Source organism: Scyliorhinus torazame, unplaced genomic scaffold (genome assembly GCF_047496885.1).
Source record: "Scyliorhinus torazame isolate Kashiwa2021f unplaced genomic scaffold, sScyTor2.1 scaffold_1776, whole genome shotgun sequence".
Classification (NCBI taxonomy): Eukaryota; Metazoa; Chordata; class Chondrichthyes; order Carcharhiniformes; family Scyliorhinidae; genus Scyliorhinus; species Scyliorhinus torazame.
In genome coordinates this window covers 1,801-28,379 of record NW_027309503.1, presented here as the reverse complement: position 1 = coordinate 28,379, position 26,579 = coordinate 1,801, and the positions used below count along the sequence as shown (strand labels likewise).

Below are 26,579 nucleotides of genomic sequence, written 5' to 3'. Positions count from 1 at the left end.
AAATATTTTACAGCCATATGTATCACTCACTGATTTATTTGATTTCTGTTGAATTTCTGCCATACTTAATATCACTGCAATGTATATCAGTCGATTGAAAATGTCGGTGCAGTATAATTTTTAACACGTTGCCTTTTCAGCACTCAGTGAGTTTGGGTCTGAATCCAACCTGAAGTTTGTGGTTGGAAGCCTTCCTTCTGTGGTGGCAAAATGATTTTGATCGTCCTCAACTTGAACCCCTAAATCAAAATTTCCTGAAAATCTGCACGGTTCCTCATATACTTATTTCTGGGGATTTATTTTGTAAGAAGAGCCATGTCACGGTTTTGCATTGGTGTGGGTCTATTTTTTTTAATACTTGTCTCTAATTTCTCTGCAGTGCTTGACATGGCCAGGCATGTTCCTCTGTATAGAGCTCTACTGGAGTTGCTGCGTGCCATTGCTTCGTGCATATCCCTTGTGCCTCTTCTACTGCCTTTGTCTGGTGATAACAGTGAGGAGGATGAGGAGCATTCTGAAACACAGACTTCTGTTGGCACTTTACTCGCAAAAATGAAAACATGTGTGGATACATACACCAACAGATTAAGGTATGTTCTGGTGCTCCAAACTGATTTTGTCATTCAGTTATTAGGAACTCGAGGCCAACATTCTTTTGCAGTCCAAAATCCGAGTAAGTGAGGTATTAAATAAAAAAGCAAACCGGGACGCAGTTTAGTTTTAGACAAGTAGAAAGGGGAAAGATTGGGTATTTATTAAAATTTCCAGAGAGCTAGGCTGAATCAAGCTGCCTCATTCAAAACTGAAGATTTTAGTTTTCAGTGCTATTTTGAAGCTTGAATGACAAAGAATGTTCCACCATCCATTTTGAAGAATAAAGGGTTTAAGGGTTATGGTGTTCGGGCCAGAAAGTGGAGCTGAGTCCACAAAAGATCAGCCATGATCTCATTGAATGGTGGAGCAGGCTCGAGGAGCCAGATGGCCTACTCCTGCTCCTATTTCTTATGTTTATCTATCATAAAATGGTCTTCATCCTTTGTCTACTCTCTCTGTTTTCTCTCAGCCAGTTCAACTTGGCATAAGCCACCATTTTCTTTTGCCTATTCAACTTTCTCCTCGAGAATAATCGCAAGCTTGCTGAATGAGGCCTGCTTGCACATCCAAGGGGTAGGATCGCTTGACTATCATGGTCTCTTCTGCACCTAATCTTTGCTGACTATATCCCCTTGTTTCTCCTCCTCCTTAAATGACTGACTGTTCATTTTTATGTGGAGGTTGAACATCATAAAGAATGAGGAGCCTGCTAAAGCTAAATAATTTGATTGAATATGGCTTTGGGTCTGGTTTAGCACAGGGCTAAATCGCTGGCTTTGAAAGCAGACCAAGGCAGGCCAGCAGCATGGTTCAATTCCTGTACCAGCCTCCCCGAACAGGCGCCGGAATGTGGCGACTAGGGGCTTTTCACAGTAACTTCATTTGAAGCCTACTTGTGACAATAAGTGATTTTCATTTCATATTTTCAGAATGAATGCTGAGATGCCAAATATTGATGAAGCATGTTTAAACTGAACTGTCACAACCTGTACTTGCACTGCTCCCACCATATCTCCTGTAAATGTTACATCATTGACGAGCAAATGACCCAGTTGTCGGTTTTCTACACTGACCATAGAGCATTTGAATTGTTAACCTGACACCTTATCATGACTAAACATCGTGACTAAACATGAATAAGCATTCATTTGAAATATTCTTCTTGTTTGATGTGCCACATTATTGATATTGTTGTTAGCAACAAAATCATCTTAAACCAAAGGACTATTGACGTGGACTTTTCAGCTGAGGTTATTCATATTGTAGTTAATGTGTTAAAAAGTTTTAGCACTAAATGATTGTACATTATGTTTCTGAACACGACAGCCCGTTCCCTAAATCTGAGGTAAAAATAAATTACGGATTATACAGCTTCCAGCTGGCGCCAATAACACAATTGAAGTTATTTACAAGACATTCTGATCGAGGAAACCATATTTTTGCCATTTCTTTGGAATTGGTTCTATCGCCAAAATGTCTTCCTGTGCATGCTTATTACTGCCACCAACTGTTTACCATTCACTGAGACTGAGGAGAGTTGGGGCATTTGAAGGCCTTGGATTTTTTCCTTGTGCCCTTGGTGGCGTTCTGGTTGGCTCGTATAGGTGAGGATTGTTTAAAGCAGTCTGATATTTAGGCGTTCTCATCCAAGTGGCTAAACCTGCCGAAATGAAGTAGAAACTTTTGAGCATCACTTAAAAGTGAAATTTGGACTTTGGTCCTGGGGAAATCCAGGGTTCTGTTATTGCTCTGGGTTTCCACATGCTGGTTCATTTCTTGTTATTCCACCTTATTAATATTGAACTCTTGTTTCCCATTATCTACTGGCTGCACTTGACACAAAAATGTAGCTTCTGACTCAGTGATGTAAATGTCAGTGACCTCTTGGTGCTCCTGGTAATTCTTCTGTATCAATCTGCATAATACAATAAATTATGTGTCACTGCGGAAGATGTTTTGTTCATGAAAGATGATTTTAAAAGTAATTCTCCATGAAAATCGCATTCACTCTTACGAATATTGTTCATAAATTGGTCATTTTAACTTTGGATTGGTCTTGATTGCGCAGGCATTTTTTTCATCCAGTATTGTATCTTGCCTTTGAGCTATAAAGCTGTTATCATCTTCTGTCTCTACATTGCCTAATACTGACAAGACATCTTATTCCTTCTACTCATTGACATCCAGCAGAAAGTGCTCATGGATTTTTTTATAACAACGATTTTTGTTTAAGTGTGCAGGTTGTTAGCCTGATGAGGGATCAAAATATTATACAAGCAGACATTGCTTATATAAAACAACTAATCAGAATAAAACACATTTGGTTATGAATCTAGATAATCCAGTTTTATCAGTAGATATTTTAATGTTTCAGCTCCTATAGATTCATATACTTGTACATAAATATGGGAAGATAAATTATTTCCCTACCGTCCCCTTCATATACTTGTACATAAATATGGCAAGATAAATTATTTCCCTACCGTCCCCTGGCCACATAGTGCAGGGAATGACGGTATAATTATTTTTACATGTATTTTAAAGGTTCTAAAAAAAGTTTCAGTTAAAACCCCATGAAATAGAAAAAAAACTTCATAAAATACTGCTGCATTAAATTTATCCCATCACGATTTCAACATGAAATTTGGAATTTTTTGTCAGCAAGTATTGCAGATTGTTGCAATTATCAGCCTCAAAGAGCATTATATGTGGGCAAAATCGTGTATGGTTTCGATGGAGTAAATAAGAAATCTTTTCAAGTGAAAGAAGGATTGGTAACCAGAATGCCCTGATTAAAGGTAATGAAACAGGCAATGAACCAGAGGTGGCATAAGGAAACATTTTTTTATGCAACGAGTTGTGATCCAGGATGCTTTGCCTGAAAGGGTGGTGAAAGCAGATTCAATAGTAAGATTCAAAAGAAAATTGCATGAAAATTTAAAGGGGGGAAGAAATTGCAGGACTTTTGTTACCGCCTCTTGAGGGGTAAGAAGTGACTCCTCTATCCCACCATTCAAGTCTGACTGAAACAGAATTTATTTTCTGAATTTGTACAGGTGAGGGTATTTATCATCGAATTTACAGTGCAGCAAGAGGCCATTCGGCCCATCGAGTCTGCACCGGCTCTTGGAAAGAGCACCCTACCCAAGGTCAACACCTCCACCCTATCCCCATAACCCAGTAACCCCACCCAACACTAAGGGCAATTTTGGACACGAAGGGCAATTTATCATGGCTAATCCACCTAACCTGCACATCTTTGGACTGAGAGAGGAAACCGGAGCACCCAGAGGAAACCCACGCACACACGGGGAGGATGTGCAGACTCCGCACAGACAGTGACCCAAGCTGGAATCGAACCTGGGACCCTGGAGCTGTGAAGCAATTGTGCTATCCACAATGCTACCGTGCTACCTGTGTTTAACTATTTATATGCTGATTGCAAAGGAACCAGTCTGGCAGGCATGCTTGAGTTTAAACAAAAGTGGTAGTTTATATTGGGTTAAAAACCCACCCAGATAAAGACACACAACTAGTTTGAAAGGTAAACCCTGTCTGACCGTCGCAACCCACGCTCGCAAACACACACACACAAGCATATAGAATTACAATCTATTTAATAGTAAGAAGTCTTACAACACCAGGCTAAAGTCCAACAGGTTTGTTTCAAACGCTAGCTTTCGGAGCACTGCTCCTTCCTCAGTTGAATGACGGAAGGAGCAGTGCTCCGAAAGCTAATGTTTGAAACAAACCTGTTGGACTTTAACTTGGTGTTGTAAGACTTCTTACTGTGCTCACCCCAGTCCAACGCCGGCATCTCCACATCAATCTATTAAATGGGGAGTTACCTTTTGACCAAATTAAAATGCAAATTGAGACGGTGAAAAATAGAGAGTTTACTGTCTGAGTCCTTTACTGGTCTCTGTGGCTGCGGCAGATTTTTTTCCTCTGTGGTCTTAAAATTCCAGAAGTTGAAGCCCATGTGTAACTACATTTGCCAGAGACAATTTATTTTCAAAATGTAATCTGCCTTTGCCAAAAATCGATGATTTTTGCACCGGAGGTCCCTTTCGATCTTCAACAACTCTGTGCTGGCTTTTTTTTTTAAACTGAAAGAGGTCTTAACTTGCTCCACTGACAAGTTCTTCCAGACAACTATTTTGACAGCTTGTGTGCTGCAGAGATTTCAAAAATTATTATCTAGTCACCTGCCCTCTCTCCCCATAAAGAGTTCAGCAAGTCTTTACTTAGCTCATGTGTGTACAGACTGCAGCTATTGTCCCATGGCTTAGGTGATTAGGTTCTGTAATGTCCCAGCCATTAGCTTCTGAAAGATTAATTATCCATCTTGAGATGGGGAAAACACCTCTCCATATAGCTATTATCCTGGTAGACTTCCTACCCCAGCTTGAGAGATAGTCTTCTAGAAGTGGATAGCACAAATGCTTCACAGCTCCAGGGTCCCAGGTTCGATTCCGGCTTGGGTCACTGTCTGTGCGGAGTCTGCACATCCTCCCCGTGTGTGCGTGGGTTTCCTCCGGGTGCTCCGGTTTCCTCCCACAGTCCAAAGATGTGCAGGTTAGGTGGATTGGCCATGCTAAATTGCCCATAGTGTCCAAAATTGCCCTTAGTGTTGGGTGGGGTTACTGGGTTATGGGGATAGGGTGGAGGTGTGGACCTTGGGTGGGGTGCTCTTTCCAAGAGCCGGTGCAGACTCGATGGGCCGAATGGCCTCCTTCTGCACTGTAAATTCTATAAGAAGTGCAAAGTCCAGTACAGTATCTTTTCATGTACTTTTGGCATCAGAAGGTGTGAAATTTTATAAGCATGTCTGGGCATGTCTTAATTGAACTCCGCATTGGATCCTTACAGAAAACTGGTCAGTTGGTAATACCAGGGACAGCCGTCTTTATTTGGTGACATCTTAACAGTTCAATATTCTGAATGAGCAAGTAAACTTGCTCAGAATATAAAAACAGATAGTAAAAGTTTCTACAAATACATAAAACAAAAAAGAGTGGCTAAGGTAAATATTGGTCCTTTAGAGGATGAGAAGGGAGATTTAATAATGGGAGATGAGGAAATGGCTGAGGAACTGAACAGGTTTTTTGGGTCGGTCGTCACAGTGGAAGACACAAATAACATGCCAGTGACTGATGGAAATGAGGCTATGACAGGTGAGGACCTTGAGAGGATTGTTATCACCAAGGAGGTAGTGATGGGCAAGCTAATGGGGCTAAAGGTAGACCAGTCTCCTGGCCCTGATGGAATGCATCCCAGAGTGCTAAAAGAGATGGCTAGGGAAATTGCAAATGCACTAGTGATAATTTACCAAAATTCACTAGACTCTGGAGTGGTCCCGGCGGATTGGAAATTAGCAAACGTGACACCACTGTTTAAAAAAGGAGGTAGGCAGAAAGCAGGTAATTATAGGCCAGTGAGCTTAACTTCGGTAGTAGGGAAGATGCTGGAATCTATCATCAAGGAAGAAATAGCGAGGCATCTGGATGGAAATTGTCCCATTGGGCAGACACAGCATGGGTTCATAAAGGGCAGGTTGTGCCTCACTAATTTAGTGGAATTTTTTGAGGACATTAACAGTGCGGTAGATAACGGGGAGCCAATGGATGTGGTATATCTGGATTTCCAGAAAGCCTTTGACAAGGTGCCACACAAAAAGTTGTTGCATAAGATAAAGATGCATGGCATTAAGGGTAAAGTAGTAGCATGGATAGAGGATTGGTTAATTAATAGAAAGCAAAGAGTGGGGATTAATGGGTGTTTCTCTGGTTGGCAATCAGTAGCTAGTGGTGTCCCTCAGGGATCAGTGTTGGGCCCACAACTGTTCACAATTTACATAGCTGATTTGGAGTTGGGGACCAAGGGCAATGTGTCCAAGTTTGCAGACGACACTAAGATAAGTAGTAAAGCAAAAAGTGCAGAGGATACTGGAAGTCTGCAGAGGGATTTGGATAGGCTAAGTGAATGGGCTAGGGTCTGGCAGATGGAATACAATGTTGACAAATGTGAGGTTATCCATTTTGGTAGGAATAACAGCAAAAGGGATTATTATTTAAATGATAAAATATTCAAACATGCTGCTGTGCAGAGAGACCTGGGTGTGCTAGTGCATGAGTCGCAAAAAGTTGGTGTGCAGCTGCAACAGGTGATTAAAATGGCTAATCGGGTTTTGTCTTTCATTGCTAGAGGGATGGAGTTTAAGACTAGGGAGGTTCTGCTGCAATTGTATAAGGTGTTAGTGAGGCCACATCTGGAGTATTGTGTTCAGTTTTGGTCTACTTACTTGAGAAAGGACGTACTGGCACTGGAGGGTGTGCAGAGGAGATTCACTAGGTTAATCCCAGAGCTGAAGGGGTTGGATTACGAGGAGAGGTTGAGTAGACAGGGACTGTACTCGTTGGAATTTAGAAGGATGAGGGGGGATCTTATAGAAACATATAAGATTATGAAGGGAATAGATAGGATAGATGTGGGCAGGTTGTTTCCACTGGTGGGTGAAAGCAGAACTAGGGGGCATAGCCTCAAAATAAGGGGAAGTAGATTTAGGACTGAGTTTAGGAGGAACTTCTTCACCCAAAGGGTTGTGAATCTATGGAATTCCTTGCCCAGTGAAGCAGTAGAGGCTCCTTCATTAAATGTTTTTAAGATAAAGATAGATAGTTTTTTGAAGAATAAAGGGATTAAGGGTTGTGGTGTTTGGGCCGGAAAGTGGAGCTGAGTCCACAAAAGATCAGCCATGATCTCATTGAATGGTGGAACAGGCTCGAGGGGCCAGATGGCCTACTTCTGCTCCTAGTTCTCATGTTCTTATGTAATATAGTTTGATCAGCCAATTAAATCACAGATTAATAGCCCTCCTGCACAAGGTACATCATCGTGGCACCTCCATCTCACAAGGAAAGAAACACAAATTTCAATGAACGTTTCATTACAGACATCCAAATATTATGAGAATTAAACACAACACATGCACTCTCATTCACATTTTTAATCTAATTGTATCTGTTATGTTTTACAGTGGTTTTTGGTACCAAGATAATCCATTAGACTGTGGATAACATGCTCTTGCATTGCTTTACCCTTTTAGGTTCTAGTCACAAACAAAACTTGTCTTCATTTGTACAGATTAGAATTGTTTCAGGTTTCTGAGTTTGCTTTATTCTCTTTGTATGACAGATAATTTTGTCAGAAATCTTGTCCTTTTTTACCTTGCTGTCATTCCAGATTCACTATCGTCTGAAGGCGTTGGTATTTTTTCATGGCTTGTTAGCTCTCAGGTTGCTGGTTACAGCCAAGCTGCTCTTGATTACCTGTAGTAATGGGGTAGTATTTTGTACTTCTCATTGGTCCTACCTTCATGCTGCTTAACACAGAGGCTCTTGGGTGTGCAAATTTTCCAGATTGCTGGCCTGGTCTGCTTCTGAACCCCTCGCTGTCCACCTCTGTTACCTGGGCCTTTATTCGCTCAAACCCAGACACGTACAATTCTAATTTCTATGAGGTTAGTGGGCTGTCATTTGATTTTGTCTCTTGCAGGAATTCTGGACTGCCGCCCAGCACTTCACTTTAAGTGAATTTTTAGCACTGCTGTCCTGATTGAGGTTTAAAACCCAGTGTGTTTCATTTGGCTTACAATGGTTAACCCGGCATCAGTTTCACTGACATTCTCCTTGTGGTCTCCCTAAGTGTTGTTTGCTTTGGGTATATTCCCTTTCCTTCCTTCCTCTATTTTGGGAATGTGCTTTCCCCTAACCTGTTCCATGGTCCCTGGAATGCTGCTGCTCCCAAGATGATATTCAACTCCTGCTGTACTCCCCTGTAGCTCTTCAGCTGCATGGGGCATCACACTCAATTTTCTTTTGGTCTATTTGTGAACTTCCCTGGTCCCCATTTAAATCTGTCACGAAGGTACCTGCCAACCAGATTACCAGCTTGCTACCTTCATGTTTTTTAAATTTTTGCAGGCCCTTCATGGACTTCTGTTACTTCTGCTGGCCTGGCTTTGACCTTTTTCTCTTCCTCGGCATCTCTCTTAATTCTTTGTATGTGGTGCATAACCTCGAAATTGGCCCTTCCGAGTTTTGTCTCTTCAGGAGAATTTACTGGCTTTTGCCCAATCCTGCATTGAGCAATTTTGTTTCTCCACTTTCTGAGGGAGCAGACATGATGGCGCACAGTTCCATCAGTTTAGCACCCTCCTGTGCAATGGATGACACTCCTTTGAGTCTCAATGGAATATAGAGGAATACATAGAAACGCACAAACGTTAACAAGAAACAAGCCATTTGACCCAATTAGTTTGAGTTGCTATTTACTCCGCTCAAGCAAATTGCACACCGCTTTCCCACAATCCTCAGCCCCTCTCCTTCATTCACCTGTCCAATTTAATCTTGAATGTTAGTGCAATTTCTGGCTCAACAACTAACAATGGAAGTGAATTCCAAAGGTTTGCAGCAGGCTGTATAAAGAGGTTTCTCCTGCTACAGCTAAATCTCATGCATTTAATCTTGTACCTATGGCTCTTTGTTTTTGGTTGCTGAACTGCAGGAAACTGCCTGTTTCTATCTACCCTATCCCACCCCTTCTTAATTTTAAAGACCAATTATATCGCCTTATATTCTGCATTGTTCTAATGAAAAAGATCCAATTTTTCACGTCTTCCTTGTGTATTTCCTCCTAACAGGCAGCATTTTAGAGAATCTCTAAAGTCTCAATATACAGGTTCAGCAAATAATTAGGTAGGGAATTGGGATGTTGGCCTTTAATTGCAAGGGGGTGGAGTATAAAAGTAGAAATGTCTTGCTACACTGTACAGGGCATTAGTGGGACCACACCTAACGTGTGCAGTTTTGGTCTATTTACTTAAGGCGATTTAACTTGCATCAGAGAAGGTTCTCTCGGCTGATTCCTGGAATGACGACATTGTCTTAGGAGGAAAGGTTGTGCAGGTTGGGCCTACACTCATTGAAGTTTAGAAGAATGGCACTCTTATTGAAGCATTTAAGATCCAGAGACGGCTTGACAGGGTGGATGTTGAGGATGTTTCCCCGCCTGTGGGAGTCTATAACTAGAGGACACCGTTTAAAAATGATGCGTGTCCCATTCAAGAGATTTTGCTAGTCTCATATTTCTACATTTTATTTTTTTTTAAAGTAATAGCTGACACTATCTCTATCTTTCTTTAAAAAGAAAACTTCTTCATATATTGCTCTTTCCTTACAAAACTGATTGCAGAACTACTGTTAACTCCTACCCTCTGCTTTCTACCTTCTAACCAATTTGTAATCCAATTTTCTATTATTCCCCATGGCAGGTGATTCATCCCTTCTTTCCACTCATGTACACATCTGCAGGGCCCACCAAATAACCGTAGAACACTAACTATGACTATTTCTCTCAAATAGTTCTCAGTTTTGTTTTCAACCAACGCTATAGTTATAGTCCTCCAGGTGTTTGAGAATTTGTGGGGCATGTCATTGTAATTTCGACACCGTGGGTGGCTCTGTTTTGTGATAGGTACATTACCAATTTCAATTCATCTTATTTACACTCAAACGATCATCTAAATGCATAAGAGCATCCCTTAGTTTGGAATCAATGAACAGCTGGAGAGATTGCATTACTCAAAACAGTAATGGGTTCAAACTGTACTTGTCAGTGGGTGGGGAGAGAGCAGACAGGGGAGAAAATCTCTGTGCAGAATCAAGCGATAGCAATTTGGAATCGTCTCTCACTTAACATCGCTAGTTTTCCTCTGCCAAAGCAAACGATGACTGCAGTTTCCAGCTCCAATGGGCTGGGCTGTCTTTCCCCAGAGTCATCAGAAGTCAGATTTGCCCATTCAGGTGTTGTCCAGCATGTGAAACACAGCAATTCTACCAGCCTCAATTGATAGAACTAGCAAGTGCTGCACATTCAATCTAACCAAGATTCTTCTGCCTTCCCCAGCATGTTACTTGATGGGTAATTTCTTCAGTTCGCAACACCATACAACTGGGCACAACAAATAATGTTCAAGACTACCTTGTCTTGCCAGCACACCTGGTTTCAATTCCGCCCTCTTAACTTTTGGGACTAGTCTTTGAAACTATTTTGTGAAGGGCTGACCATGCCTTTTTTTTAAATTTAGTGTACCCAATTCATGTTTTCCAATTAAGGGGCAATTTAGTGTGGTCAATCCACCTACCCTGCACATCGTTTTTGGTTGTGGGGGTGAAACCCACGCAGACACTGGGAGAATGTGCAAACTCAACATTGACAGTGACCCAGGGCCGGGATTCGAACTCGGGTCCTCAGCGCCGTAGTCCCAGTGCTAACCACTGTGCCATGTGCTGCCTGACCCTGATATATATCTTCCCGATAAATATTAATAGCCCTGACACTGGTGTGCAGGGCATGATTTCAACATTTACGGATGACACAAAGTGTTGTCAACTGTTGAGATACTCTTGAACTTCAAAAGAGCATAGACATGTTGATGGGTTGGGCAGACAAGTGGCAGATGAAGGTCAATGTAGAGAAGTGCGAGATGATACATTTTGGCAGGAAAATGCAGAGAAACAGTATAAAATAAAAGGAAAAACTCTTAAGGAAGTGCAGGAACAAAGGGGCCCCAGTGTATATGTATACAAGTCATTGAAGGTAGCAGGGAATGTTGAGAGAGCAGTTAATAAAGCTTATCATTTTCTAGGTTTTATTAATTGGCACATTGAGAATAAGAGTAAGGAAGCCATGTTAAATTTATACAAGACACTAGTTAGGCCTCATCTGGTGTACTGTGTCCAGTTCTGGGCACCATACTTGAGGAAGGATTTAAAATTTTTTTAAAAAAAATTCAGAGTACCCAATTATTTTGTTTCCAATTAAGGGGCAATTTAATAATCTTTGTCACATGTAGGCTTACATAAGCACTGCAATGAAGTTACTGTGAAAAGCCCCTAGTCACCACATTCCGGCACCTGTTCGGGGGACACAGGGAGAATTCAGAATGTCCAATTCACCTGACATCACATCTTTCGGGAATGTGCAAACTCCACACGGACATTGACCCAGGGCCGGGATCGAACCTGGGTCCTGGGCGCTGTGAGGCAGCAGTCACGTGCCGCCAATTCAGAGAGGGTTGATGAGGGCAATGCAGTGTATACGAACTTCCTAAAGGTATTTAGAGAATGATGGTGAACGGCTATTTTACAGCTTGGGGCACAATGCACAGATAGGGTCAGTACCAGAACACTACTTTTCTTCATTGAATATTAATGATTTGCACTTGACTGTACAGGTCACAAAACCTAGAAGTATTCTGAACTGTGGGGGAGATAATGATAGACTTCAGGGGGCTAGTGAATAGGCTGACACGTACCTGATGAAATTTAGTGCAGAGAAGTGTGAAATTATGCATTTGGTAGAGAGAATGAGGAGAGGCAATGTAAAGAATACAATTCTAAAAAGGTGCTGGAACAGAGAGCCATTGGGATATATTTGCACAAAGCAGAAATTGTTTAAAAAGGCACACTAGATGCTAGGCTTTATAAAGGAAGGCCTATAGTATAAGAGTGTTATGTGGAACCTCTAAAACACTGGCTTAGCCTCAAATGGATTTTTGTGTTCAATTCTGGACTCCGTTCCCTATGAAGGAAGTGAAGGTATTGGAGAGGGTGCAGAAAGAATTATGAGAGTAGTTCCAGGAATAAGCGACTTCAAATAGATTGGAAAGTCGGGATTGTTCTCTTTGAAGAAGAGAACGTTGAAAGCAGATTTGATCTAGGTGTTCAAAATCCTGAGGTGTCTCAGAAGAAATAATTCCCATTGGAGGATGGGTCAAGAACCAGAGGACACAGTTTTTAAAGTGGTTGGTAAAAGAACCAAAGGCTAGGTGAGAAAAGGCGTTTTTAATGCAGGGCGGCACGGTTGCACAGTGGTTAGCACTATTGCTTCACAGCGCCAGGATCCCAGGTTGGATTCCTGGCTTGGGTCACTGTCTGTGCGGGGTCTGCACGTTCTCCCCTTGTCTGTGTGGGTTTCCTCCAGGTGCTCCAGTTTCCTCCCGCAAGTCCCAAAAGACGTGCTGTTAGGTAATGTGGACATTCTGAATTCCCCCCTCTGTGTACCCGAACAGGCGCCGGAATATGGCGACTAGGGGCTTTTCACAGTAATTTCATTGCGGTGTTAATGTAAGCCTACTTGTGACAATAAAGATTATTATTAGAATCTGGAATGCACTGCCTGAGCGAGTGGTGGAGGAAGATTTAGTGGCTTTTGAAAGAGGGAATTGGAAATGCACTTTGAAGAGAAGAAAATTGCAGGACTACGACGAATAGAGCTGGGGCTGAGGGCTACGAGGACTATTGCCATACAGCGAACTGGCATAGACCAATGGGCTCTAAGGTCTCCTGCGTTGTAATCATTCAAAGTACGTTTGTGCGGCACTCTTATAACAGAGTCATTCACTAGACATTGGCTTATAGCTGAATTAATATGTCATAATTAACCCAAAAATCTTGAACCAAGTTTCTGTAAGGACACAAATGCAAACAAAAGTAGAGGATGAAATTGACAGCACTAGTGATCAGCTGTGAAAATTTGATATTGGAGGAAAGAGAATAGAAGCTAAACTGTTTGTGCCAGTGAAGGTGTTCTACAGTTTAAATTCTGTGTCGTGTTTTGTGAAATTGAAGTGCCTCCAAACACTGCACACAGTGAATTTCTTTGAAGAGCAGTTACTGTTAATGTTTAATGGGATTGCAGCCCATTTATATTCCCAGCAGATACATTGGGATTATCAGGCGAGTTGTCTTTAGTTTTAATAAAAGCATTATTGTTTTCTGCCAGCTAAAATCTCTCTTCCAGAAATTATGGGAATAATAGTCTGATCATTTGGGAGTCCACTTACCTATGCATGTAATGCCACAGTTTTCAAATCACAGCAAACTTGAAACAGGAAAATGCCTGTCTGAATGTTGAAAATCTTTGACACTTCATTAATTCACTACTTATGCAAGATTCTGTTGACAAAGACCTGATGAATAGTGGTGTATGTAGAATATTGGATACTGAGAATGATGATTGCTGCATTGAAATGGGTCTACTTTTACAATGGAAATATCTCACGACGTGGATTGGCTTTGCTTACTTAGGTTTTGGGCTGTGGAGATGCTGTTTGACAGCAGTGCTATTGCTTATGATCTCACCTGCATGTGTATTGAGAAAATTGGATGGACAATTTCTATAAGACCCACTAAACGTTACACTTTGGTTCTGACAGATCTAAGAAAGATAAAAGCAAAGCTGGGTCCAAGAGCGATGCAGCAGAAGCAGAATCTGAGGGACTAACGCTGCTTGTACCTGACATCCAGCAAACTGCAGAGATTGTCCAATTGGCCACAACCAGCCTGCGACAGGCAGCGCAAGGTATGGCTCTCAACTTTAATGGTGTATATTTGCAATGTAACTGTTTGACAATAGTTAGATTGATTTGAACACCTAGGTTTTAGTATTAAAAAGCAAACCTTGCAGTATTATTTTTTTTGTGGGAATATTATTTCTGTCATATTTCAGCCTGCTGCTCGCTGTAGAAATGTCAATTTGCACAACTGGGAAATGTGTATAGTGTACCCTCATTTTGATTTGCTGCTTAACCACAAAACTACTCACTTTGGCCACTATCTTCAACAGAAACCTGTGTTGTCTCTTTCTGTCCCTTCCCTCAAGCCATAAACGGAGAACACTCAAATCCAATGACTATCCAATTTCTGCTGAGACTTGCAAAGAAATCTGTTATACAGATTTACAATTGCATTTAACAGACTGCACCATTTTATAAGTTTTATTCTCATCAATTCCGTTCTGCACAGCAATTCATTTTAAATGAAATGAAAATTGCTTATTGTCACAAGTAGGCTTCAAATGAAGTTACTGTGAAAAGCCCCTAGTCGCCACATTCCGGCGCCTGTTTAGCGAGGCTGGTACGGGAATTGAACCGTGCTGCTGGCCTGCCTTGGTCTGCTTTCAAAGCCAGCGATTTAGCCTTGAGCTAAACAGCCCAATGAGTAACAGTTGGTTTATCTCTCCCATGCTTTCTATGTGGGTTTTGACTGCCCCCCACCCTCCAAACTGAATTACGTCAGTGGGCTGTGGATCACTTATCATCTAGCTAATGTACAAGTTCTGCAACAACAACCTGTATTTTATATTCTGTGTAAAATACCTCACAGCTGAGCCCAGATCCTGTCTGCATGCAGTTACAGAAATGGCGGTGGTGATCAGGAGCAGAAATTCCAAGGATGCTGTGGCAAAACTGTCAAGCCTCTGTACCAGCTGATATCCCTGAACTCCAAACACAAGATCAAACTAACGAAAATAAAGAACTCGCATTGCATTTTTATGGCAATTTCGGGGCACATTTCGGCCCGTTGTTTCAGAATTGTACAGGCTATTTATATTTGCAGTGCAAAAACAGGCCTTCAGCCTGACTGAACTGTGTCGCCATTTATGCTCCACACGAGTCTCTTTCCACCCCTGTTATTCCAACCCCCTCTGTATCCTTCTATTCCATGATCCCTCGTGTGCTTATCCAGCTTCCCCTTATTTAAGCCACTGAAATTAGATTTGCTCCAATGTTTATTCCCCGATCCTTTTGTTTCAGAAAAGAAAATTGCAGAATCAACAAAGAAAGCTATGACAAGACCGAGGCCGTTAGCAGTCACGCGCTCTCTAGAAGAAAAATATGTAGCTGCAATGAAAAAACTGCAATTCGGTAAGTTTCATTTAACACACAGCATGTAAAATAATCTGAAATAGGATGCATAGAATTTCCTATGTAGTGTGCTTTATTTAATTGAAGCTGTATTTGTGCTATTCCCCCGACGGCATACTGAGCAAATATAAAATTCCTGCCTCCTCAGTCGCTCAGTAATCAAATATAACTAGATAATAATAATCGCTTATTGGCACATGTAGGCTTCAGTGAAGTTACGTGAAACGCCCCTAGTCGCAACATTCCGGCGCCTGTTCGTGGAGGCCGGTACGGGAATTGAACCGGCGCTGCTGGCATTGTTCTGCATTACAAGCTAGCTGTTTAGCCCACTGTGCTGAACCAGCCCCATTGATATTGATGTTGTGTCAGCACCCTAGGCTCTGGAGCGAAAAGCACTCCCCAGGGTTCCATCTGTTGACTACCATCCAGGAGGTGTGCGGGCAATATTCTAACTGCGCTGTTACAGCATCAATCCACCTGAATGGATTTTTGAGTGAGAACCTGAAGGGCTATTGAAAACTACAGAATTTTTAAATTTCATCTTGAGATGGTTGTTGCCTTCAGGGGGGAGAGGAACAGGGAGATTTTAAACAAAGCCCAGAAATTCTGCTTCATCTTTTTAACAGTGAATGGAATTCTCTAAATCATGCTCGTTTGGGGCATTGCATTTTAAATTTATTGCTTGAATTTATTTGGTTACAAATTCAACATTCTGAAACGCTGTTAAGTCGGTAAAAAATTTCACTGCCTGACCTTTAAGTACCCATCGACCATATACGTATTTGAAAATGTCCCCTGTAAGTTGTGTGATTGCATAGCAATCTGGAACATACCACACAATACAACAAAGAGAAATTAGAAGGAAAATGAATAATCACTATAAATGGTAAGCGTCTTTGCAACTTATTCTGTGTTTGAGCATAGTATTCGTGTTTTTTTGGAGCACGCTAGGGGCATTTCGGGCATGATTCTCCGAAATGGAGACTAAGTGTTCCAAGCTTTTCCCCGCCCCACAGGCCGCCCCCCGACCCTACGCGCAGAGTTCCCGCCGGCTGCGATCAGGGGTGAACGGCGCCGGTGGGACTCTGCCGTTTCCGCTCGGCCCGTGCGGGCCGGAGAATCGGCAGCCCGGCCGTGGACAGCGGCCCGCGATCGGCGCCGCGCTAAACGCGCCGGCGCAAATGGCGCCGATTCTCCGCACCTCGGAGAATCGCACGCCGGCGTGGCGTGGCTGCGGCGATTCTCCGGCCCACCGCGGGGCTGGGAGAATCGCGCCCTTCATCTTTCTGATGAATAAAAGCGAGTCATCTGTAGACCATGTTTACACTGGGAATTATTTTTTACTTGGTGCGTTTAAAAATCATGTGATTGTTTCAAAATAGGCAGAAAACCTTGCTGTGTTTTGAGAAAATGATTCTTCAGACTAAGTGCCAGATAATGAAATAAATGTTAAACATCTGAACAGTGAGAAAATAAAATTAAAATATTGAGAGTGGTTACAGAGCAGTGATTAATCGACTGCTCTTTAAAGCAGCTGACACAGTTTTTCTTCCCCTGCCACCAAGACATCGAAATAATTATTACTGTCCAAATCCTTATTGTACCCTGAGGAACATGGCACAGGCAATAAAAGGCCGGCAGTATTTAGAACATCTTGGCTGAGTATGCAGAATTTGCTTCCATTTATTATGGTGCATTAAATGTTCATCCACCAGTGTTTCCCACCGTGTACCTAACCATGTTAGATCTGTAGTCAAAGGAAGTTTTTTTCTGCAGCAGATCAGCCTGGTGTATAGGTGATCCTGAGCTCGCTGAAGAGGGTTTTAAAATGTGCAGCCTAATCTTTGTCAGTGCAGATCTGATACTATAAGCAGTTTTGTGACGACAGGCTAATTTCTGAAGATTGATTAACTTTCCAAATATTGTGCCCCCCAAGGAGATTGCCAAAATGAGATGGACCGTATTTCTTTTCTACTCAAACTTGTGGATGACCTATTTGATTTATTTCATAATTGTGTTGTATTGGTCCTAGCTCTTTGCCAATAATGCTGTTTTAACAGGTTGTTAGGGGAGTACATGAGAGCAGCTTCGATATGGGGCTTAATAGGATAGATATTGAGATGTTAATTTCCCTGGCTAGGGAATCAAGAACTCGGGGGCACAGTCTTGGGATAAGGGCCGATCATTTGGGACTGAGATGAGAAATTTCCTCATTCAAAGGATTGCAAATCTTTGGGATCCTCTAACCCAGAGGGTTGTGGGTGCACCGCCACTGAATATATTTAATTTAATAATCTTTATTGTCACAAGTAGGCTTACATTAACACTGCAATGAGGTTATTGTGAAAAGCCCCTAGTCGCCACATTCCGGTGCCTGTTCGGGTACACGGAGGGAGAGTTCAGAATGTCCAAATTACCTAATAGCACGTCTTTTGGGGCTTGTGGGAGGAAACAGGAGCACCCGGAGGAAACCCACGCAGACCCAGGGCAGCACGGTAGCATTGTGGATAGCACAAATGCTTCACAGCTCCAGGGTCCCAGGTTCGATTCCGGCTTGGGTCACTGTCTGTGCGGAGTCTGCACATCCTCCCCGTGTCTGCGTGGGTTTCCTCCGGGTGCTCCGGTTTCCTCCCACAGTCCAAAGATGTGCGGGTTAGGTGGATTGGCCATGCTAAATTGCCCATAGTGTCCAAAATTGCCCTTTGTGTAGGGTGGGGTTACTGGGTTATGGGGATAGGGTGGAGGTGTGGATCTTGGGTAGGGTGCTCTTTCCAAGAGCCGGTGCAGACTCGATGGGCCGAATGGCCTCCTTCTGCACTGTAAATTCTATGATAATCTATGACACAGGGAGAACGTGTAGATTCCACACAGACAGTGACCCAAGCCGGGAATTGCTGCCCATTGCTACTGTGCCGCCCATTTAAGGCTGAGATGGACAGATATTTGGCTTGACAGGCCACATGGTCTACTCCTGCACATTTTGATCTTGTATAGATTGATTCTTTATTGTAGTTATTCTTTTGTTGCACCTGATCATCATTTAACACACATATCTGAGATTCAAAACTTGTGTCGAAGTGTTGTGGGTACATATGCATTTCATCCTCTATATTCTATTATTCTGTGCCACATACATGTTGAATTGCATATCATCACCTGATGCACCTCTAGCTCTGCTTAGCTAGCGTTGAATGGTCTTTGTTGCCTCTACCAGCAACTATTCCAATGCTCTCTTATCATCTTAAACCCCACCTTCCTTAAACTTTAAAACCCTGCCGATCATGTCTTAATCTGATACAAAGTCCCATTGAACCGTCGCCCCCAGTCTCGTTGACCTATGTTGGCTCCAGACCACCAAAGTCTCAATTTTAGAAAAACCCCCAGCAATAATTCTCACCCTCATGTTTTAAATTCCTCCACAGCCTTGGGCAGCACGGTAGTACAGTGGCTAACACTGTGGCTTCACAACGCCAGGGTCCCAGGTTCGATTTCCCTCTGGGTCACTGTCTGTGCGTAGTTTGCACGCTCTCCCCGTGCCTGCGTGGGTTTCCTCTGGGTGCTCCGGTTTCCTCCCAAAGTCCAAAATACAGGTTAGGTGCATTGGCCATGATAAATTGCCCTTAGTGTCCAAAAAGGTTGGATGGGGTTATGGGTTACGGCGATTAGGGTGGAAGTGAGGGCTTAAGTGGGTCGGTGCAGACTCACTGGGCCGAATGGCCTCCTTCTGCACTCTATGTTCTATGTCCTCCCCTGCCGCTAAACTCCATCCTACAACCCTGCAAGAAATCTGTTCTTCCAACTCTGGTCACTTGTGCATACTCCACTCCCTTTGCCTAATGTTGACAGCAGTGCCTTAAGGCCTAACATCTGGAATTCCCTACTTAATCGTCTCCACCTCTCTTTCCAACGTGACGATGTTCCTTGAAACCTACCTAGTATTTCCTTGTTTGGCTTGGAATCAATTCTTGTCCAATTACACTCCTGTGAAGTGTGTTAAGGGTGCAATATAAATAATAATTGTTGGTGTTTTACCTGTGCAATGAGGTGGAATTTGGCTTGCCTTTCTCTAGCTGTAATCTCAAATTGGGCAAAATATTAAATCAAGTTTCTTTCTCAACCCAGCAACTGGTCGGATGTAGTTCAGTTTCATATCATTATGATTCAGATAGATAGAAATTATATTTTTTGTACACATTTAAGATTAACAACACAGCCTATCTTTCCCAATGACTTAAATCTGTTGTGAAAATTTGCTAAAGGTGTAATGAGAAAATTGTCACCTTGGGAAAAACCATTCACTAGAAACCACTCTATTCAGGCATATTGTTTTATATAGTACGAGCACCCACATAATGTAACCCATAATGTTTTAATGAACAGGTGTTTTGAATTCTCCCTCAGTGTACCCGAACAGGCATGTAGTCTGGCGGATTTTCACAGTAACTCCATTGCAGTGAAGTGTAAGCCTAGTTGTGACACTAATAAAGATTAATTAATTAATTTTGTGTGAGCATATGAAGGATGTGTCTAATAAGCATTTGGATTTTCTCAACTTCTCATAAATGAGATTTATGCAATCGTAACTTCATGGAAGGTCATCTGGTCTGTGATTCAAGTTGTAGTAAAACAGGAAATAGGAGTGGGAATAGGCCATTCGACCCCTCAAGCCTGCTCTACCATTCAGCTAGATCATGTCTGATCATCTTTTTCAATGCCATTTTCCCCATATCCCTTGATGTCTTTAATATCTAGAAATCTCTGCGCCGCTGAGGACCCAGGTTCGAATCCTGCACCTAAATCACTGTCCGTGTCAAGTTTGCATGCTCCCCCCATGTCTATGGGTTTCACCCCCAGAACCCAAAGATGTACAGGTTAGGTGGATAGGCCACACTAAATTGCCCCTTAATTGGAAAAAAAATAAATAATTGGGTACTCTTTTATAAAAAAAAAAAAAAAAAAAAAAAATTTTTTAATCTAGAAATCTCTCAATCTCTGTCCTGAATATACTATGTGACCCCTCTGAGGTAGAGAATTCCAAAGGTTCATCACACGAGTGAAGAAATTCCTCATCTCAGTCCTCGACTGTCTGTCCCTTACTCTGATATTGTGTACCCTGGTTCTAGACCCTGCCTCCCAATCACGGGAAACATCCTTCCAACATCTTAGTGCTGAGAAATAAAGCTTAAAGTGAACATAATGGGAAAAGCTGGAATGTACAGTGTTTTATTTTTAATCCCCTGAGCCCTAAATATGTACCCAGTGATGATCCTTTATTTTTACACCCATTGGCTGTAATGTTCTAATCCAAATTCTTTAAAACATTTTCAATCCAATCCAATCCAAAAAAAAGCTTTTTTTTAAAAATTTACCCAATTATTTCTTTTTCCAATTAAGGGGCAATTTAGCGTGGCCAATCCACTTAACCTGCACATCTTTTGGGTTGTGGGGGCGAAACTCACGCAGACATGGAGAGAATGTGCAAACTCCACATGGACAGTGACCCAGGGCCGGGATTCGAACCCGGGTCCTCAGCGCCGTAGGCGGCAATGCTAACCACTGTGCCATCGTGCTGCCCTCTACAGCACAAAGCTTCCGAGTTGATATGAAACTGAGCTACCTGGAGATACCATTACTCAGGTTGCTATGCAAAGTGACTGGATTTCCATTGGAATTTTAAAGCTGTTCTCCTGCAATATGGCTATATTGTGCGAGAGCTAGAGAAACCTGTGTTTCTTGCTGGTATTCGTATCCGAAAGTGAAAGTCTACTAGTTTTCTAGAAATGCCAGTGTTAAGTCGGTGATTTCCATTTCAGTTTGTGAATTGAAGTGATTCTGAATCTGACGATCACAATGATGGAACTGGATATGCATGCTGAATGAAAAAGATGGTTAGGATTATTACATGGAGTGTCATGTTAGTAATGTTAGTAAAACAATAAAGAAGAATAGACGAAATAGAAAATATATGGCACAGAAGGAGGCCATTTGGCCCATTGAATCTGTGCCAGCCACAAAAGCCTCATCCCACTTTCCAGCTCTTGGTCTATCACCTTGTAGGTTACAGCACTTCCAAGTGAATGTCCATGTAGTTCTGCTCATTTCATCGGTTAACTATGTTCTGAATCCAAAACGTAATCTCAAATTTATTCCTGTACTTAATCGTGTTTTACTTTTTAGATACTGCTGAGATGGTCACAGAAGATGATGATGGAAAATTGGTCTTTAAAGTAAATTACCATTACATGTCTCAGGTGAAGAATGCTAGTGATGCTAACAGTGCTGCCAGAGCTAGACGCCTTGCCCAGGAAGCTGTCACACTCTCAACATCTCTGCCTCTTTCCTCTTCATCCAGTGTGTTTGTGCGCTGTGATGAGGAGAGATTGGATATCATGAAGGTAAATGCAAAATACTGAAGCTAAAATAGCTATGACGTGCAGACGATGAGCTGACTGGTCTCTCTGCACCATAGATTTTCTATGAGCTTTACCCAATACATGGGTAAATCGCTGAGGAGTAAATCTCAAATTTTGCTGCAAGTTTATTCAAAATGTTAATTGTTCATTATGAACCATCATGTATTTGAAAATAATGAATGATGATTGTACTATCGAAAGAGACTTTGAACAACATGCCAAGCTTTTATGACTGAGAAAGCACATCTGCATCAGTGACTCTGGCCACACTCTCGCACCTTTGTCACCAGCTGCAGATGGACATTTGGTAACTAGTCACCTGCTTGCTCTCTTGGCCAGAGCATTTGTTGCATGTGGTGACTTAAACTAAGGCTGAGTGAGAGAGTGTTACATTAAATGACTTGCAATAAAGAAAAATAAACATTATTTTGAATTAAGTTTGAAGGGTTTATTTCACTTTCCATTTATTATTGAATTGCTAATCAGGACAAAAGCCAAAATGTTTTCAAGGGTAAATAAAACATTAACTTCAAACTGTGGTGGACTAAGCTTTGTAACCATCTGGTACTGGCACATTGAGCCACACCATTTATATAAAAATCCACAAAATCTAATTTACTCCATTTTGAAAGAAGTTTAGACCCCCAGAAAATCCTTATACGATCTTCTTTCCTATATGAAATCCAACTGCTTTTCACAGTGTAAAAAAAAGTATGGAACCGGACACGATGAAAGATCTGATTTTGGAAATTCCTGCATATTGGGTTTTTGTTAGCAATTGGATTCATTATGATCAGTTTATGGAGCTGTTATAAATCAGGTTTATGACTGCACGGTGGCACAGTGGTTAGCGCTGCTACCTCATGGCACCAAGGACCTGGGTTCGACCCCGGCCCTGGGTCACTGTCCGTCTGGAGTTTGTACATTCTCCCTGTGTCTGCATGGGTCTCACCCCCACAATCCAAAGATGTGCAGGGTGGGTGAATTGGCCATGCTAAATTGTCCCTTAATTGGAAAATAATGAATAGAATACTCTAAATTTATAAAGAAAAAAAATGAATCGGGTCTATGTAGTCATCTCCTTGCATGCGCATACATCAGCTTTCTTTTAAACTTTGTATGGTAAACTGCCAATGATTTTAGCAGAATGAGTGTTTTTGATTATTCTTTCCTCCTCCCGTCAGGTTCTAATCACAGGACCATCCGATACACCTTATGCAAATGGCTGTTTTGAATTTGATGTATATTTTCCCCAAGATTATCCAAACTCCCCTCCACTTGTAAACCTGGAAACCACGGGAGGGCACAGTGTACGATTTAACCCAAACCTTTACAATGATGGAAAGGTAAGGAAATACATTGTAGGTTATTTGTGTTCAAGTAAAGCTGGATTTGTTCAGAAATCCTGAAAAGGGATCTTTCACTTTGTACACCAAAGATAAGCTTGTACGTGCATGAATTTAAACTGTGTAAGGTAATGCTGTGAAATCTACTTTAAAGGCCAGGTTTTAGGATTAAGAAAGCATGTGAGTTTCCAAGTAACAAAATTATTTTATTGACTAAATCTGTAATGAAGAAAAGGATGGCATCATTGAAGTCAATTTTTAGTATCCGGCTTTTAGAAATATGTGAAAGGAATGCATAAAATGATCTTTTTTATGATTTGTATTCCAAATGTAGAAACTGCATTTTGTGGTAATAGGTTTTTGCAGTTTTGGGTCAATTTTTACTGCTGGCATCTTTCTCACTAATTCAATAGCAACACAAGGGGAAGAAGGATTAGATCACTGATGTCTGGATATTCTTCATACACAAAGGGCGGAATTGAATCGAAGCATAAGGGGTCGTCTTATCACCGGTTGGAGAACCAGCAAGAGCCCTATGTCACTTCCTTTGGCCCATCATATTAAATGTTAATCAGGCACTTATTTGGACAGTGGTGGGCCTTCCCGGGGATGAAGAAATCCACCTATTCCACCCCCAAGAGCTGCCAGCCAATCGGAGGCCAGCATCTGTCTGTTACAGTGCACCCACCAGCGGCCCAGCATCAGCGAGGGACCCAAGACACAGATCACTGAGGCAGGATGGGAACGTGTGAGGGTGGAGAGGGGTCGGCAGCAAGGGCAAGGGTGTGGCTTTCAGTGGTCCTGCCTCCTTCCTGACGCAGAGTCCCTTGATTAAGTACTGCCTGACAACAAGGGAACCTATAAGCATACTTATTTATTTATTTATAATTTAGAGTACCCAATTCATTTTTTCCCTCTAATTAAGGGGCAGTTTAGCATGGCCAATCTACCTACCCTGCACATCTTTGGGTTGTGGGGGTGAGACCCACGCAGATACTGGGAGAATTTGCAAACTCCACGGACAGTGACCCAGAGCCGGTATCGGACATGGGTCCTCAGCGCCGTGAGGCAGCAGTGCTAATGCCTAAAAGCATACCTGACAGGCAAGAAAGCAGTGGGGTCCCTACCCAACACACTCCCATCCGATTAAATGCCTCTCCGCCTCTAAACTTGTTTCGGAGGGGGCATTAAATTCCGACCAAAGAAATCAATGATTAAAATGGATGCCTGGAAAATGTGTGGTAGCATAAACCTTGAAGGCATTTGAGGATCTGTTGGATTAAATAATGGAGGAAGGGTGGCACAGTGGCTAGCACTGCTGCTTCACAGTGCCAGGGATCCAGGTTTGATTCCAACCTTGTGGCTGTGTGGATTTTGCACATTCTTCATGTGTCTGCGTGGGTTTCCTCCGGTGCCCCCGTTTCATTCCACAGTCCAAAGATGTGCACGTTAGGTTTATTGGCCTTGCTAAATTGCCCCATAGTATCCAAAAGGTTAGGTGGGATTGCAGCGATAGGTGGGGTGTAGGCTTAGGTAGGGTGCTCTGTCAGAGGGTCGGTGCAGACTCGATGGACTGAATGACCTCCTTCTGCACTATTGGGATTTTATAATTCTATGAATTCCTATGTTTTTTTCAGGTTGAAGTACAATGAACAAAAAATAGGAATATGCCATTTGGCCCCTCAAGCCTTTCAACTCTTCTTTAATCTCAATTCCATGCCCGTTCTCCATATATCTTGCCTTTGTACTTCCCAATGGTTCTCGCTGATGCTGGTGGGTGCACTGTAACTGGTTTGCCCTACCAGTGGGAATTATTCTTCATTATTTTAAACTGCGCTGTTGTAACAACTCTTAAACTTGCGACATCAAGGGATTAACCTACGATTACCTCCTTTCATAGCTAAGATAGTCACGTGGTCTTCCACATTGGCACTTATCGGTCAATTTCATTCTGTGTTGCTGGTGCAAGATGACACTCGAGCTGTAAAATTCAAAAATCATCAAAAATAATGTGCTGTTGTTTGTTGGATAAATCAGTGGCCAGTTGCTCACAGAATATGTTGATGTGAAATTCTGCAAAGTCCCACAGAATCCTTGCACACTTATTTTTACACATTATTTATTCATATCTCTGACTCTGGTATGATGTTCCTTTTTTCCAGGTCTGTTTAAGCATTCTCAACACCTGGCATGGAAGACCAGAGGAGAAGTGGAATCCTCAAACATCTAGTTTTTTGCAAGTAAGTAGAGAGTACTTGCTATTCATTTAGGGTGGAATTGTCTTAGAAAACAAACAAATTCTTAAATCTAATGACGAAGAGTCATATTGAACTCAAAAAATGAATTCTGTTTCTCGCTCCACAGATGCTGGCAGACTTGCAGAATATTTCCAGCATTTTCTGTTTTTATTTCGGATTCCCAGCATCCACAATATTTTGCCGTAATTAAAATCTAATGATGTTGTTCATCCCGTCAGCAGCAAGTGTTAACATTTCAGGAAATGCAGAATTTTGACAACTTGTACTTGTGCAAATTTAATTTGCTCGGTGTTGCCAAATGTTATACGTCCAAGTGCCTTGTCCCTGTAGAGGTGCACAGAACTAAAATTTGACAGATAAATTATGTATGGTTTGGTACAAGGGGTATCGTTTTTAAAATCTAAGGATTTGTATTTCACTATTTTTTTCTAATTAGAAAGTAAGAAATGGAGTGGATGTTTTTTTCCGCAATGCATTGGATACTAGCGTATCTCATGGGCCAAATCTGGAACTAATTCAATTAATTCACAGCATGTAACTAATGTTATTATCAGATTTGATCTCCAACACGGAACAAAAACTTGATTTTTTTAATTGCTGCCCCCATTGTTTTGACACCCTGCACAAAATACTTCACAGCTTTTTCATAATGTTGACCTTGAAAGAGTTGGGTCAAGAACTATGATACCGTTTGCTAGTTTTACAGAGGCTAGGAAGAGCTGCCACTTTCTAATCTTTGCAAGTCTACAGCAGCCCATTGTTGAAGGAAGTTGATTGAACATCAACAAAACTGACTGAAAATAATTTGTGACTATCCATGAAACTGAGTGGAATATTGGAATTGGGGGTCACATACTGGCCTTCATTCAGATTTGGATTAAACATTGTTTATAAATTACTGTCAGCCTTTGTCCTATAGTTATATAGTTTACTTGCGTCTTAACAACTCAACCCCTTCAAAAAAAAATATTACCTGCTTCTTAGAAATTATGAATTCACAAGTTCAGGCTGAGCCTTTTCTGAAGATATTGAAAACCTGTTTTTCACCAAGCATGTCGCAGAGTTTTAACATAGAAGTGTAATTTCTTGACCCAAGACTTTTCAACAAGTGGACCCACAAGGAAAACTGATTTAAGAAGAACATCTAGGTTGTTATTCACATTGTGAAACTAGGGAATTCATCTGCATCATTTGG

General features: G+C 41.8%; 1 protein-coding gene across 1 annotated transcript; it reads left to right on the top strand.

Annotated features, from left to right (window-relative positions):
- Positions 1-365: 365 nt before the first annotated feature.
- LOC140407670 (dual E2 ubiquitin-conjugating enzyme/E3 ubiquitin-protein ligase BIRC6-like) lies at positions 366-25,366 on the top strand (the record flags this gene model as incomplete). The annotated part of the gene is made up of 6 exons (XM_072494998.1): positions 366-590; positions 13,877-14,022; positions 15,257-15,367; positions 21,545-21,762; positions 22,965-23,126; positions 25,289-25,366. Coding segments are annotated over exons 1-6 (918 nt in total), but the record flags the coding sequence as incomplete, so codon positions are not given.
- Between the last annotated feature and the right edge of the window lie 1,213 nt (positions 25,367-26,579).